We start from the raw sequence: 17,574 nt of genomic DNA, 5'->3' as shown, positions 1-17,574 counted from the left end.
TCAAAGGCTTTCTCTGCATCTATCAAAATAAACTCAAATGGATTAAAGATCTAAATATAAGACCAGAAACTATAAAACTCTTAGAGAAGAACATAGGCAAAACACTCTCCGACATAAATCACAGCAAAATCTTCTATGACCCACCTCCCAGAATATTGGAAATAAAAGCAAAACTAAACAAATGGGACCTAATGAAACTTAAAAGCTTTTGCACTACAAAGGAAACTATAAGCAAGGTGAAAAGACAGCCCTCAGATTAGGAGAAAATAATAGCAAATGAAGAAACAGACAAAGGATTAATCTCAAAAATATACAAGCAACTCCTGAAGCTCAATTCCAGAAAAATAAATGACCCAATTCAAAAATGGGCCAAAGAACTAAACAGACATTTCTCCAAAGAAGACATACCGATGACTAACAAACACATGAAAAGATGCTCAACATCACTCATCATCAGAGTAATGCAAATCAAAACCACAACGAGGTACCATTACACCCCAGTCAGGATGGCTGCTATCCAAAAGTCTACAAGCAATAAATGCTGGAGAGGGTGTGGAGAAAAGGGAACCCTCTTACACTGTTGGTGGGAATGCAAACTAGTACAGCCACTATGAGAACAGTGTGGAGATTTCTTAAAAAACTGGAAATAGAACTGCCATATGACCCAGCAATCCCACTCCTGGGCATACACACCGAGGAAACCAGATCTGAAAGAGACACATGCACCCCAATGTTCATCGCAGCACTGTTTATAATAGCCAGGACATGGAAGCAACCTAGATGCCCATCAGCAGAAGAATGGATAAGGAAGCTGTGGTACATATACACCATGGAATATTACTCAGCCATTAAAAAGAATTCATTTGAATCAGTTCTAATGAGATGGATGAAACTGGAGCCCATTATACAGAGTGAGTAAGCCAGAAAGATAAAGAACATTACAGCATACTAACACATATATATGGAATTTAGAAAGATGGTAACGATAACCCTATATGCAAAACAGAAAAAGAGACACAGAAATACAGAACAGACTTTTTGAACTCTGTGGGAGAATGTGAGGGTGGGATATTTCAAAAGAACAGCATGTATACTATCTATGGTGAAACAGACCACCAGCCCAGGTGGGATGCATGAGACAAGTGCTCGGGCCTGGTGCACTGGGAAGACCCAGAGGAATCGGGTGGAGAGGGAGGTGGGAGGGGGGATTGGGATGGGGAATACGTGTAAATCTATTGCTGATTCATGTCAATGTATGACAAAACCCACTGAAAAAATAAATAAATAAAAAAATAAAAATAAAAAAAGAAACATAACCTGCTAAACTAGAACCTTGGGTGGAGGTGGGATATTTTCAATGAGGGAATCCAAATGATTCTTAGCACACAGAAGTCTGAGGACCTCTGGCATATAAAAGATGTAAGTATAGCGTGATACACATCATCTTAAATGCTGCACTGTACTACTCTACAGTGAAAACACTTCAATCGTGACTCGGCGTATAAACAGCATTACAAAGGCTTCCTTCCCTCCAAAGAACTCTAGGGATTTAAGTAAAGCAAAACAACCAAGATGCAAATACTACAAAATAATTACTTCAACACCATCTAATTAACTTCAAGCTTTGGGAAAGCTTTACCTACAAACCTGATACCAACAGCTCACCTTTAATAGGATGATCATAATGCTTAACTTTAACTTCTTCAAAGCATTTTACTAGTTAATTATAACCTAACCCTTTGAGGGAAGGCGTTGCTAGTTTCAGGATAAAAATATTTAGGAGAGATTATGCAATCTACCCACAGTCATTTAGCAATATGTGTCAGAGTGATTACAATCCATGAGCAGGAAAGGCATTTCAAACAAAGGGAATAATTTCATTTAGCAAACATTTGTTGGGGACCTACTGTGCACATAAGACATGGGGGGAGGACTAGGTAATGGTTTAAAAAAGAGACTAAAGCCTTCTTAAACCTTATACACAATCTATTGAACTGACAGCTACAGTAATGATATATTGCAAATTATAGTAAGTACTGTAATAGGAATGGGATTCCTTGGTGGCTCAGACGGTAAAGAATCTAGAAATACACAATTCTCTGAAAGCAAAATATGGTAACTGCTAGCTAAGATGAAGGAAGACATCATAAATCATGTGGATTTTATTTTATAACAATAATGGAACACCTAGAATTGACAGAGGAACATGATTCAATGATGTGATATATTCCGAGAGGTATAATAGTAATAATGTCAAATCATACAAAAGATAAAAGTACAATAAAAAGTTGTCCTTCCCACCTAAGTGACTTTTTGACTAAATTCTAACCTTCTAAAATAGGTAGAAAAGTTTTCCAATTTGTAAAAGTTAATCCCCTGAGTTTCTTGAACCATACTCATCAGCTACCACAAATATTAAACACTATTCTACCATAAATCTCCTAAAATTAGGTAAAAGAACTTGAGAATAATGAAACAGAGAAGAATTTTATGCTGCCCCGGTTTTCAGGAAAGACTTCCTGCCCAGATTAGAATTCGTTCAGAAATCTAGAAACTGGACTTAAAAGACAAAAAGAATGTACCCAAGCACAGCATTAAAAAATGAAAAATTCAAGGCAGTAAGTCAATTAGTAAACCAAGAGATTGATTCAAGTCCTGATAATGGATTCATACAGCATTATAGATATAGAAAATAAGAAATTGATTCCAGAAAATGGAATAACTAAGAGATTCAGTTCAGTTCAGTTCAGTCGCTCAGTCTTGTCCGACTCTTTGTGACCCCATGAATCGCAGCATGCCAGGCCTCCCTGTCCATCACCAACTCCCAAAGTTCACCCAACCCATGTTCATCGAGTCAGTGATGCCATCCAGCCATCTCATCCTCTGTCGTCCCCTTCTCCTCCTGCCCCCAATCATTCCCAGCATTAGGGTCTTTTCCAGTGAGTCAACTCTTTGCATGAGGTGGCCAAAGTATTGGAGTTTCAGCTTCAGCATCAGTCCTTCCAATGAACACTCAGGACTGATCTCCTTCAGGATGGACTGGTTGGATCTCCTTGTAGTCCAAGGGACTCTCAAGAGTCTTCTCCAACACCATAGTTCAAAAGCATCAATTCTTCAGCACTCAGTTTTCCTTATAGTCCAACTCTCACATCCATACATGACTACTGGAAAAACCATAGCCATGACTAGACAGACCTTTGTTGGCAAAGTAATGTCTCTGCTTTTTAATATGCTGTCTAGGTTGGTCATAACTTTCCTTCCAAGGAGCAAGCATCTTTTAATTTCATGGCTGCAATCACCATCTGCAGTGATTTTAGAGCCCCAAAAAATAAAGTCTGACACTGTTTCCACTGTCTCCCCATCTATTTCCCATGAAGTGATGGGACCAGATGCCATGATCTTAGTTTTCTGAATGTTGAGCTTCAAGACACCTTTTTCACTCTCCTTCTTCACTTTCATCAAGTGGCTTTTTAGTTCCTCTTCACTTTCTGCCATAAGGGTGGTGTCATCTGCATATCTGAGATTATTGATATTTCTCCCGGCAATCTTGATTTCAGCTTGTGCTTCTTCCAGCCCAGCATTTCTCATGATGTACTCTGCATATAAGTTAAATAAGCAGGGTGACAATATACAGCCTTGATGTACTCCTTTTCCTATTTGGAACGAGTCAATTGTTCCATGTCCAGTTCTAACTGTTGCTTCCTGTCCTGCATACAGGTGGAACACCAGTATCAAATGTAAAGACAAGGTGGGCATAAAAAGTGGTTGCTGTGTTTTAGGAGCTATGGAGGAAGGTAGAGGGATGTGGGGGGAGGGAGGTAGTCTGCAGCTGCTGATGGGAGAAATGTAACAGTGAATTATGATTTTGAAAGTTAGGTTTAGAATTCTAGCCAGAAATCTAGGGAAATGTCTATCAGATTGTGGGAAACGCAGTTCTGAGACAGAGTGATGTGAGGACTAGAGATAGAAATGAAATTGTACTAAAGGGGTCATAGGTAACATACAGAGTGAAAAAACAAGAGAACAAAAGTAAAAAACCTTTAAAAAATGTCTATATTACAGAAATGAGCTGAAAGGATCTCACATAAACCAGAGAAAAACACAGTGTCTCACTCAAACAAGGGGACTGGAAGTTGGTCATAAAAAGATCAGATGGGATAAAAGCTGGTAAATGTGTGGATTGGTAATTAGGAGGCCACTGTAACTTCTGATAGGGCAATTTCTGCAAAATGCTGAGGTGGAAATCACTAAGTGAAGAATTGAGTGAGTGGTGAGAATGTACAGGTGATAAACCACAACGCTACTCTTGAAAGTGTCAGAATTAAGAAAAACAAGACGATAGTCTTAAAGAGGTTACAAAGTCAAAGAAGTCAGTGAAGAATTTTTTGTTTTTTAAGAGACCTGGATTCTTGTAAATAGAAGAAAAGGGACCACAGAAAAGAATAAGCTATAATAAAAATTTAAAGAGGGGAATTCCGTGGTGGTCCAGTGGTTAAGACTTGGTGCTCTCACTGCTGGGTTTCATCCCTGATTAGGGAACTCTGTTCAGTTCAGTCACTCAGTCGTGTCCGACTCTTTGCGACCCCATGGACTGCAGCACGCCAGGCCTCTGTCCCTCGCCAACTCCCAGAGTTTACTCAAACTCATGTCCATTGAGTCAGTGATGCCATCCAACCATCTCATCCTCTGTTGTCCCCTTCTCCTGCCTTCAATCTTTCCCAGCATCAGGGTCTTTTCAACTAAGTCAGTTCATCTCATGAGGTGGCCAATGTATTGGAGTTTCAGCTTCAGCACCAGTCCTTCCAATGAATATTCAGGACTGATTTCCTTTAGGATGGACTGGCTGGATCTCCTTGCAGTCCAAGGGACTTTCAAGAGCCTTATCCAACACCACAGTTCAAAAGCAAAAATTAAGATCCCACAAACCATACAGCAAGCCCCTTCCCCCAAAAAAGAGCAAGATAACTGATGAGGAAAAGAGCCTCAAAGAGAAAAGAAAAAACAGAATAGGAACAGCCCCTGTTAGAAAGTATATTGGTGCCATCAATCTGTTCCAGTTCCCTTTATAAGACAGCTTTTTCTTCCACCTTTTGAAAAACTGGGTACTCCTGTGTTCATGAGAGAGCTTAAAAGTGCAGTCAATTTCTTTTTCTTTCATTTGTAAAAAGAATTCACAGAGGCAGCAGTTACCATGACTTCAGAAAACAAAACTCACACTGCTATTTATTTTCTTAGAGCCAATACTATTCTACAAAGTCCTAAAACTTCAGACACACAAAATATCCTAAAATTTCCTCAAATATCCCAAGAGCAACAGCTTACTAGTTTAATATTTCTAAATAATCATCATGAAAGACTATAGAAAGGGGAAAAAATATAGAAGTGAGCTGAGGAGTTATAAAAAGATAAAAATAGTTTATATCTCTTACAGTTTAAACTGCAATTTTCTTCCTGGAAGATAATATCTTTTTATCTGAAAATATTACATGACTTAAAATGACAAAGAGACAATGGGCAGCCTAAAACATGCCACAGACTTAAACGAGAGAACAGTCTCCTATTGCAGCACTACCACTGTAACTCAAAAACTACCATTTACTTCATGTGCTGTGCTTAGTCACTCAGTCTGACTCTATGCGAACCCATGGACTGTAGCTCGCCAGGCTCCTCTGTCCATGGAATTCTCCAGGCAAGAATGCTGGAGTGGGTTGCCATTTCCTTCTCCAGGGACTCTTCCCAACCCAAGGAACGAACCCAGGTCTCCCACACTGCAGACGGACTCTTTACCATCTGAGCCACCAGGGCATAAGATTCTTAAAACCAGGTTGAGGAAGTATTCGGTTGGCCAAAAAGTTTCTTCGGTTTTTAAGTGATAGACACATTTTTTACTTTCACCAAGAACTTTATTGAACAATGTATTCACCATTTTGTTCCATTACCTGGTGGCTCAGACGGTCAAGCGTCTGCTATGATGTGGGAGGCCCGGGTTCAATCCCTGGGTCGCGAAGATCTCCTGGAGAAGGAAATGGCAACCCACTCCAGTATTCTTGCCTGGAAAATCCCATGGACGGAGGAACCTGGTAGGCTACAGTCCATGGGGTCACAAAGAGTCGGACATGACTGAGCAACTTCACTTTCACTTCACTTTTCAGGCAACTTCATAATTCCACCTTCCCAAAACTTTTTATCTTACTGAGCAAAGAACTATTCTAGGTGCCTTTTACAGTCTTTTGAAATTTTTTCATGAAGAGAATTTTTGTAAAGACTGAAATAAATGAAAATCTGAAGGTGCAATCTCTGGTGAATACAGTGGATAAACCAGAACTTTCCAAGCAAGCTCTAACAGTTTTTGCCTGGTCATCAGAGAAATATGCAGTCTCGCTAAATGTCTTCATGATCAAAGAATATCCATTTTCTGTTGACTAATTCCAGACAATTTTCATCGAGCACTGCTTTTAGTTGCTCTAACTAGGAGCGGTACTGTTGGAATTAATTGTTTGGAATCTGCTCCTGCTCATAGTAGAGGACTCCCTTCCAATCCCACCATATATACACCACCTTCTTGGGATGAAGATTGGCCTTTGGTGTGGTAGGTGGTGGTTCATTTCACTTGCCCTACAATCTCTTCCATTCCACATTATTGTACAGTATCCACTTTTCATCACCCATCACATTTTTAAAATGGAACATTTTCATTACATTTAAGTAGAGAATTACATGCAGAAATGCAGTCAAGGTTTTTCCTGACTAACTTATGTGGAACCCAATCACCACAGCGATGAACATAACCAAGCTGGTGCAAATGATTTTCAGCACTTGATTTGGGTATTTTGAGTATGTAGGCTATCTTCCACATAGTGTAACATAAATTGTTCTCAGTTAATATTTCACTTTGATTGGCATCAACTTCAACTGGTCTACCCCACCATGAAGCATCATCCAGTGAGAAATCTCTAGCATGCCAACTTCCCAAACCACTTTTGACACATTCCATCAGTCAAAGCACTGACTCCATGTGTTATACAAATGTTTTTGTGCATTTCAGTGCATTTTTACCTTTCTTGAAACAATAAAGCATAATTTGGTGAAAATGTTGCTTTTTTCTTTCATCTTCAATATTATAATGGCTACACAAAAATTCAACAATTTTGTAAGTTTGTTTGTTTTTTAATACATGCTGATGTGACAGCTGTCACAATACAATCTAACAGAAATGTTTCAAATGGGGTTAAAGACAGCTAAGTGCTACCAGGAAAAAAACAAACTATTTGACCAAGCACTAAAAGTAACAAACGTCTACAACTACAGCCTGACAATGGATAGTCTCAAGTAAGGATACTTGCTTGACTTTGTAGTAGTAAGATAACTTCATAAGCGTATTATCTTCAGTGATCCATTCCTTCCACAAACAAAATTTACTAACACCTATTACTGTGTTATCTTGTTCCCAGGTGGTGCAAGTGGTAAAGAATCCACCTATCAATGCAGCAGACACAAGAGACACAGGTTTGATTCCTGGGTCAGGAAGATTCCCTGGAGAAGGAAATGGCCACCAACTCCAGTATTTCTTCGCTAGAAAATTCCACAGACAGAAGAGCCTGGCAGGTACAGTTCACGGGGTCGGAAAGAGCTGGATATGACTGAGCTCACATGTACATATATTACTTTCAGTTCAGTTCAGTCACTCAGTTGTGTCTGACTCTTTGCGACCCCATGAATTGCAGCACGCCAGGTCTCCCTGTCCATCACAAACCCCCAGAGTCTACTCAAACTCATGCCCATCGAGTCGGTGATGCCATCCAGCCATCTCATCCTCTGTCGTCCCCTTCTCCTCCTGCCCCCAATCATTCCCAGCATTAGGGTCTTTTCCAGTGAGTCAACTCTTCGCATCAGGTGGCCAAAGTATTGGAGTTTCAGCTTCAGCATCAGTCCTTCCAATGAACACCCAGGACTTATCTCCCTCAGGATGGACTGGTTGAATCTCCTTGCAGTCCAAGGGACTCTCAAGAGTCTTCTCCAACACCATAGTTCAAAAGCATCAATTTTTCGGCGCTCAGCTTCCTTCACAGTCCAACTCTCACATCCATACATGACCACTGGAAAAACCATAGCCTTGACCAGACGGACCTTTGTTGGCAAAGTAATGTCTCTGCTTTTTAATATGCTATCTAGGTTGGTCATAACTTTCCTTCCAAGGAGTAAGTGTCTTTTAATTTCATGGCTGCAATCACCATCTGCAGTGATTTTGGAGCCCAAAAAAATGAAGTCTGACACTGTTTCCACTGTCTCCCCATCTATTTCCCATGAGGCGATGGGACCAGATGCCATGATCTTAGTTCTCTGAATGTTAAGCTTTAAGCCAACTTTTTCACTCTCCTCTTTCACTTTCATCAAGAGGCTTTTTAGTTCCTCTTCACTTTCTGCCATAAGGGTGGTGTCATCTGCATATCTGTAGATACTAAATATACTTGACAATTAAACAGTCTGTCCTTAAAGAAACTTAATTCCTAACTCCTTAAATTGGCCAGTAAAAGTATATAAGATGATTGCTCCTTGGAAAAAAAAGCTATGACAAACCTAGACAGTGTATTAAAAAGCAGAAACATCACTTTGCTGACTAAGGTCCATATAGTCAAAGCTATGGTTTTTCCAGTAGTCATGTACAGATGTGAGAGTTAGACCATCAGGAAGGCTGAGCATGGAAGAATTGATGCTCTCAAACTGCGGTGCCAGGGAACACTCTTGAGAGTCCCTTGGACTGCAAGGAGATCAAACCAGTCAATCTTAAAGGAAATCAACCCTGAATAAATTCATCAAAAGGACTGACACTGAAGCTGAAGCTCCAATACTTTAGCCACCTGATGCAAAGAGCCAACTCACTGGAAAACACCCTAATGCTAGAAAAGACTGAGGGCAAGAGCAGAAGAGGGCAACAGAGGATGAGACGGTTAGATGGCATCACTGACTCAAAGGACATGACTCTGAGCAAACTCCAGGAGATAGTGAAGGGGACAGGGAAGCCTGGTGTGTTGCAGTCCATGGGATTGCAAAGGGTCGGACTTGACTTAGCAACTAAACCACAGCAACAATTGCCGAAAATGCCGCTTTTTTCCTTTCAACTTCAATATTAAAATAGCTACACAAAAATTCACCAATTTAGTAAGCTTTTTCTTTAAGGTACAGCTGATGTGACACTTGTCACACTACAATCTAACAAAATTGTTTCAAATGGAGTTAAAGATAACTAAGTGTTACTAAGAAAAAAACAATTTGGCCAACCACTAAAAGTAACATATGTGTACAATTACAGCCTAACAGTGGATACAGTCTCAAGTAAGGATATTTGCTTGGCTTTGTAGTATTAACATAACTTCCTAAGTTTATTATCTTCAGTGACCCATTCCTTCCACAAACAAAATTTACTAACATCTATTACTGTGTTAGATACTAAATATACTTGATGATTAAACAGTCTACCCTTTAAGAAACTTAACCCCTAACTCCTTTCATCAGCCAGTATAAGGTACAAAAACAAGTGCGGAGGACTTTTGGGGAGTAGGGTGCAAATTTATTTAGCCTATTTATAGAACAATTTGGAAAAAACTATAAAAGTTTAAAGTATAATATACCTCTGACTCAATATTTCCACTTTGCCTAAAATTATGTGACATTATTTATAATATTAAAAACATGGAGAAAACCTAACTGTGTATCAACAGGGAAAAATTAAAGAAGTGAGGTGTAAAGATACAACAAAATGTTAGAAAGCTAGCAAGAAGGACAGATATGAAAGAATGTACATGATACATAGTTAAAGAGAAAAAATAATTATAAGCAGTATATAAGGTATGATTCCATTTCTGCTAAAAGTTTACACATACAGGGAATTCCCTGTTGATCCAGTGGTTAGAACTCCATGCTTTCACTGCAGGGGACAAAGGGTTCAATCCCTGGGTCAGGAAACTAAGGTCCCACAAGTCATGTGGCACAGTCAAATAGATACAGACAGAGATAGAGATAGATATATAGATACAGATATATAAATATATACACAAACATATAAATAACTCATACTTACATGTGCAATGGTCTGGAAAGATATATACCAGCTTTAACAGTGGTTATTCCTGGGAAGAATGAACTAGAGGAATCATGGGAGTGGGGAAAGTCCTTTAATTTTTTTCTGCACATTTCCATATTATTTGAAATACTGATTTCATGACTTGAAATAAATATTTTGTCTAAGAGCTGAGGTAGAGAGTTTTGTGTGCTCCTTTACCTTCAGTGTCTGGCACATCAAGTCACTCAATAGATACTAAAAATTAAAGAAAGAAACTTCCATTTCCAGTTGAACTGTTGCTTTTAAAATCATATGGCCTTAGGCAACTATCATTTCTCAATTCTCCCATCTAATAAACTTGGAGACTTAATTAGAAGAGTAAAAACTAACACATGAAAATTAAGTTACATTTTTTAATTCATTTAAAATACTTCCAAAATTTTCATACAGAAACTACCCTGCACCAGTTTCTCTTATGTTTGTACACATCTCTCAAAGAAGTTTCCCCTGTTTCTATATACATATTTTAAATTATTACAATGTGACACTGATTAAGAAGGTACAGTGTGCTGGGGCTTGACTTTATTTTTTAAAATTGGATTCCCTTAATTTGCACAATCAAGTATACAACTGCAACACCCACCCTAAGTGTGAGCAGTGAAGTATACTTTAGATAAAGGATGTTAGTAAGCTATAAGGGAAATTAACTTTCATCAAGCAACTTCAAGGTGCCTGACAAGTGAGCCACTTAACAGAGATACCAAAATGCTCAACAAAGGTCTGCAACAAGAAGCACCGAGTCTTATTTACTCAAATTGTTGTTGTTCAGTTGCCAAGCTGTGTCTGACTCTTTGCGACACCATGGACTATGGCATGCCAGGCTTCCCTGTCCTTCACTATCTCCTAGACAGTGAACTCATGTCCATTGAGTCGGAGATGCCATCTAACCATCTCATCTTCTGTCGCCCCCTTCTCCTGCCTTCAATCTTTCCCAGCATCACCGTCTTTTCCAGGGAGTCAGCTCTTCACATTAGGTGCCCAAAGTATTGGAGCTTCAGCATCAGACTTTCCAATGAATATTCAGGGTTGATTTCCTTTAGGATTGATTGGTTTGATCTCCTTGCAGTCCTAGGGACTCTCAAGAGTCTTCTCCAGCACTACAGTTCAATTGGACTAGCCTGGTGGCTCAGACGGTAAAGTGTCTACAATGTGTGAGACCCAGGTTCAATCCCTCAGTTGGGAAGATCTCCTGGAGAAGGAAATGGCAACCCACTCCAGTATTCTTGCCTGGGATATCCCTTGGACAGAGGAACCTGGTGGGTTACAGTCCATGGGGTCACAAAGAGTCAGACATGGCTGAGAGACTTCACTTTCACAGTTCAAAAGCATCAATTCTTTGGCACTCAGCCTTCTTTATGGTCCAACTTTCACATATCACAAGTCCCCAGACTTACTCTTTTTAATAGGGATTTTTTTCCCAAACCATCTTTAGAATAGTAGGAAACAAAAATATTGCCAAAATATTATCTTCACATTATATGCCTGCTCCTCTCCCTACACACACCCCCTGAAAACCAGGCAGCAAGCAATTACTGAAAAAAATCACTGTCTTGTATTGCATCTCCCCATAGGCTACTGTTCATTCTTCTAATCTCAATACTAAACACTACTACTCCAGATAGTCTAGTAAAAATCTGCCTATATACAGTATTTTCTGACTGTACAATGGCAGCCTTCTTCACTTTTTCAGATATTTGTGAAAACTGAATGAACAGCATCAAACAGTAGTGATAAATACAGATGAGACAGTAAGAAACAGACATGTAAAAGACAACTAGACTTAAATATTACCCTACTACTAATGCCTATTTGGCTTTCTACAGGCCACTTAACCTCTTCAGCAATTCAATTTCCTCAGCTGTAAAATAAGTATACCATCACCTGCCTCATGGGGTTATTGCAGGGGTTGAATAAGACAGCATTCAACACCTGGTATGAGATGCTAAGTAAACCTTAGTTTACTCCTCTCCTTCTTATTAGAATACCCCCAAATGGGCCAAATTGTTGGGCAAATTGCAACATGTAGATACAGCAAAACTGAAGACCATCAAAATGAAAATAATTTCAAATGAAGCTACTTTCCATTCATTCTTTCAAAAACTCTTTACTGGCAGTCCAGGAGTTAGGACTTAGTGCTTTCATTGCAGTGACCCAGGTTCAATCCCTGGTCAGGAAACTGAGATCCTACAACCTAAGTGGTGGAGAGGGGCGAAGAGGAGACTATTGAGCACTACATCTGGAAGGCACTGTTGCAGACACTCAGGATATAGGTGTGAACAGCACAATCTCTATCCTCAAAGAACATCAAAGAGTTCCACTCAAAACATTCAGTGAGTAAAGGATTAGAACTCTTAGCACGCTGAGAATCCATGTCTTCTGGCCCCTACCTTGAATTGATTTATTCTGTTAACAATTTCTCATGTATCTTCCACATGCATACTTAGAGCCATGAAGGCAGGGACTGTGTTTTATTTACCCTCTATTCTCAGAGTTCAATCCTCACAATTTTCACCCACTAGATTGGTTACTTATTATGTTATTCATTCACTCATTTAACAAGTATTTATTAAGCATCTTCTATATGTCAGATGACATACTAGGCCCTGGGAATACAGCAGTTGTGAGGAAAGTGAAATATAGTGCCTGGTCCCAGGGAGTTTATAGACTACTCTAAGAGAAGAGTCTAGGAAACAAAGACTTTAACCAAAGGTGTATATTCTACCTACAGATTAAACAACCTAAAAATGAAAATTTTAAAAATCTTTAAAAAAAAAATCTCATGCCAAAATACTTACAGCTCAAAAGCATCTGAAGTTTAGAATCTTACAGCATATACTCAAAGTATCTATAAGCTAAAACAAGTCACAACCTATTAATTTTAACATAGCTTTTCTATTGTTTGACATAAGCCACATACAACACTTGCCTCTCTAAAAACTGTCTAATGCGTACTTAAATAAAGTTAGCACATTTTACATACAGTTTTCCCCCTACCTTTGTACTTCCATAGAACTTTTTACCGAAAATTCTGTATGTTTTTTACTCAATGACTCATTTTTCACAGAATTCTCCCCCAGAGCAGACACATAACAGAAACATAAAACATTCCTAGTACAAGATCAAAAACCCAAATATCAAGAAACCACTCAGGAGCATACACAAATGAAACCTCATTATGTGTCCAAAAATAAAAGGCCAAATACATAACTCAAAATAATGCGGCACTTTCCTAATGTGGAACCTTAAAGAGACAGGATCACTCCCCATTCAGGTGCAGACACTGGTTGGGCTCCTTACTTCTTATAACAAATGTTAATCCTACCACCTGTCCACTGAGCTTTCAGAGGTTACAGATTTACCCATAATCAGTATTTAGAAGACATGCAATCAAGGATGTATCCAAGGATGGTTAAAAAGATTATCTGCCAAGGAAAATGACTTGAAGAACTAGTATGCATTCACTTCTACAAGTGTAAATTTCATCCATGACCTAAAAAACTGCAAGTCTATATATCTGGACTACAGAAATGGCCAACAAATGAATCTTTTTTAAGTTTCATTTTCAGTTCAATCCTGGATATAAGCCTATGAACTTTATAGCTGCTTTTAGTTCAAAACTGTGACAGGGGAAATTGTTTTACAACATTACACAATGCCACCTATATGGTGCTCCATATGAATTTGACATAAGGAAAAATTTGCTCTACTCTGAGGAACTTGTATATTTCTCTACTTACCTGAGAGTTATATATATGGTTATATTTCCCTCTCAGACTTCTTTTCCAGGTTTAACCCTCAACTTCCACCATGCAGCTTCTATTATACTTGCAAATAAATGAATGTTGGAAAAGAAAAAGTACAGAATGATGAAAGAGCCTATTAAAGAAGGCCTGAGAGGTTTTTTTCCTAAAAAAATAAAAATCAAGCAGATTTACCTATAGTTACTCAAGATATGTATTTTGATTCTCTCAACTAAGATTCAAATAGCACAAAAAGCTAATGACAAGCCAAAAGTATCGACAAACAGGCCTAAAAGAGATTTAAAAAACAAAGGGGTTGAAATATTTTTTAAAAACTGCTTTCCAACTCTGACTACAGCATGAGTTTGCTGCAAGTGACCCTTAGTAAATAAGTGCTAATTAACTGACCTCAAAGAGGTCAAGTTTTACACATGCTAAACAAAGCCAAGTATACAGGAGAAATTATTACACAAGAAACTGCAGAGTACAAGTCAACTTGACATCAAAATAGTGTAGGCACAAAAAAATTATTCCAATAACCTACAGTATGTATCATCTTTATTTCACCACCCTACACACACTTGGGGAAAAGGCAAAGCTATGACAGCTCATGGTCCTAAGGCTTTTTAGAGCAAATAAAATGTCTCTAGACACAGTGGACCAAATAGTCTAAAATGAGAGAGAACAGATGGGGTGGGGGCAGAGGTGAAATCAGCATCACCTGTAAAGTGAAGAACATCACACAAAAATAGAAAAGGGGGAATCACTTCATTTCATATCAAGAGGAATACATCTCTTACTACAAAAATGTCTCCTAAAGCAACAGCACAAGCAACCCCACTTTCCACCAAATAAGTCTTTATAGATATTACCAAATATCTAAGACACACAGACATAGAGGGTGCCTTTTAAGTACACCAGAAAGGGTGAGTCAGGAATGCTAAATTCTTGCAACAGAAAAAAACTTGAAAGGAAGAGCTTACCAAACTCAAATCAACCCATTTCAGAAAAATACAGCAAAGAAATATACTGCATGCTTCATAAATATACAGTCTATAAACTTAAATTTAGAATTATAATTTACCCTCTTCTAAAGGACCAATCACAATACAGGATTAGTAAATATCCTAAATTTCCCAGCGAAAGCAATTAGATCATTCCATCATCTACTCGGATCAGAATACAAATCTTCTTAAAGCAGAAAAAAAAATATTTCATAGTAAATATTCATTGGCCTGTTGTTCATGGTCTTTTTAAGCCATTTTGAAAGGATCTTTGAAACAGTTTCATTAGTATCTCTCTGGAAAGAGCTCTAACATCTTTCATTCTTCTAGCAACTTAATAGCTACCACATGTTCATTTCCACGTTAGATTATTGATTCCTTGCCTTTTAACATCTCCATAACAGCTGCTTGACAAATTACCTCACCTCATTCCTCAGGGGGGTAAGGACAGCATAATATCCATGAATTCAAAAATGGAACCACAAAATGATCAGTGACAGATGAGCTAATTGCTTCAGATTGAGACACTGCTCTAGTAGACAAGGCATTCATAGCATGATACAATTAAATGCTTACACTCTAAATATTTTATTTGTACTTAAGGGTACAGGGAAAACCTATCTTCCTTTTATTTTAAAATAGATGTTAGCTTCAGAAAGTCAGTAAGCTTTTATGTGTTTGGAATAATTTCGACAGAAAGTAGAGTTTTCAGAATAATTATTCTGAATAGTATGCACAACTTTCAGACTTAACTTTCTTATTTCAACCTAAGAGAGCTGTAAGACCCAAAATAGTCTACTGATAGGGCAATTTTAAAAATATTTCCCAGATTTTTAGCAAAGTAAAGGCCAAACATATTTTCAAAGATACAACACATTTCAGAAAAGTAAAGTAAAATGTGTCTATTGTATTTGCCTTAGTTCATTCTGATTAGTGTCAGAACTGTATGAGATACAGAGAAAAAGCATACAGAAACATAATCTTATAAACCCTGATAGAAAATGTTGCTTTCCTCCCCTAAGAATAACAAAACGGTGTGGATTTAAAGGAGTTATTTTAAATGAACAATGTCCAGTCAAATTGCTCTTAGAAAATTAGCCTCTCTCTAGACAGAAGCAACACACTCTTTTCTAAATTCATAACAAATCTCATAACACAACCTTATCGATTCCTTTAAAGTGATAAAACATATGTGCTAGCTTAGAGCTTCACCTTGTAATAAATTTCGGTATCTACCACTTTAAAAAAAAAAAAAAACTAAATCATCACCGGTGTTCTTCAAATGTCACTTTCGCAGTAATGGGACAACGGCGGTGTTAACTCACCTTTTATAAACTATTCGTATTACCCAGACGGAGACATCCAAGAAACCAAACAATTTGGAGATGATAGTGCCTACTACTAGTAATATTCGACATGTTTCTTTAGACGTGCCCCTTTTGCGACCTTAAGGCTCTACTAGAAAACTCTACCGAGTCCCTTCCAGAACCCTGGTTAGCGGGCTGGCTGATTCCAGACATCACGTTTGATCGCTCCTGCCTGGAGAGGCGATAGTGTTGATTTTGTTTTTAAAGTTGCTGTCAGAGCAGCTACAAACTTTTTTCAGCATCCCTGCCTGGCTGCCAACTGGAGCTCTCCGCTCACTTCCTCACCAACTTGAACCACCCCCAAACAGTTTGAGAGTAAGCTGGAGTTAGACACCGGCAGGAGCTGACACACTTCACAAGAAGGGTTTGACACCGCAGAAAACTTTCACTTCTCCTCTCCAGCCCTTCCAAACGGGGACTCTGGCCCCTCGCTCGTGCTCCCCTAGAATTCCTCTCTCAGGCCGGACAAGGACACAGAAAGCAGGCTGTTCTGATGTCCCCGAAAAGACAAACACCACCCCCACCCCCCCGCAATAACCCTCACCCTGGACTCAAGTCCCGTTCTTCACACAAAAGAGCGCGGCCAGCAGAGCTGTCGCGGCCCTACCTAGCCGGCTGCCACCCTCCACCGCACCCGCAGACCAGGTCTCCAGCCGCCCGAGCGGTCCCCACCGGAGGCTTCCTGCCCCGACCCGGCCAGACAAAGCCCCGGCGGCCGGGCCAACCTGCCAGCCTCCGGACTCGGGCCGCCGCGCTCTTACCCGGGCCTCATCCAGAGCGACGCCGGCGCCGCCGCTTCCCCCGGCCTTGGCGGCGGGGCAGCTGGCAGCACGGGTCTTGGAGGAGCGGGTCCGAGAGGAGATGAAATGGCTGCTGCCTCCGGTCGCCCCGGGCTCTACTCCGGCCCCAGGCCCAGGCCCAGGCCCAGGCGACTTAGATCCGAGAAGGCGCAGAGAGCTCTTCCGGGTGTTCACCATGGTCCAGCCAGGAGGACGGGGTCCACGCCGCGCCCGCGGAGCCCGCCGCGCCGGGGAGACCCAAGGAAGGCCGGCCCGCTGGCCGGGCAGTCAGGGCCAGTGGAGCCGGGCCGGGAAAGACAAGCCGAACCAGACTCAGAGGAGCGCAGACGAAGACAGGCGAGAGCAGGGCAGAGGAAGAGAAGTCGGCGTGCGAAGACAGGTAGCGGGAGACGGGAGCGATGCTCCGGGCCGACGGCTCAGACTCTCTGCCGGCTTCGCCCTCCTCAGCGGGAGCCGAGCGGAGCCGCCATTTCTGCCCCTTTCTCTCCCGTTCTCGCTCTCGAGCTCCGTGCGTCAGGGCTCCAGCGCCGCAGGGCCGACGAG

At 40.1% G+C, this 17,574-nt stretch overlaps 1 protein-coding gene across 4 annotated transcripts in view; it reads right to left on the bottom strand.

Moving 5' to 3' along the window:
• The window catches only part of ATAD2B (ATPase family AAA domain containing 2B), a 125,442-nt gene extending 107,868 nt beyond the window's left edge, over positions 1-17,574 (bottom strand). For 3 of the 4 annotated variants that reach the window (XM_043469254.1, XM_043469255.1, XM_043469256.1), the window contains exon 1: positions 16,993-17,574. In XM_043469254.1, the coding sequence (XP_043325189.1) occupies positions 16,993-17,208 (216 nt within the window). In that variant the 5' untranslated portion in view covers positions 17,209-17,574. The remainder of the gene's footprint in view (positions 1-16,992) is intronic. The other variant, XM_043469253.1, reaches the window with a different exon arrangement.

This window comes from Cervus canadensis, chromosome 5 (assembly GCF_019320065.1).
Source record: "Cervus canadensis isolate Bull #8, Minnesota chromosome 5, ASM1932006v1, whole genome shotgun sequence".
In the NCBI taxonomy this organism is placed as follows: Eukaryota; Metazoa; Chordata; class Mammalia; order Artiodactyla; family Cervidae; genus Cervus; species Cervus canadensis.
The sequence above is the reverse complement of the archived record's forward strand: the minus strand, read 5'-3'. Positions and strand labels throughout refer to the sequence as shown.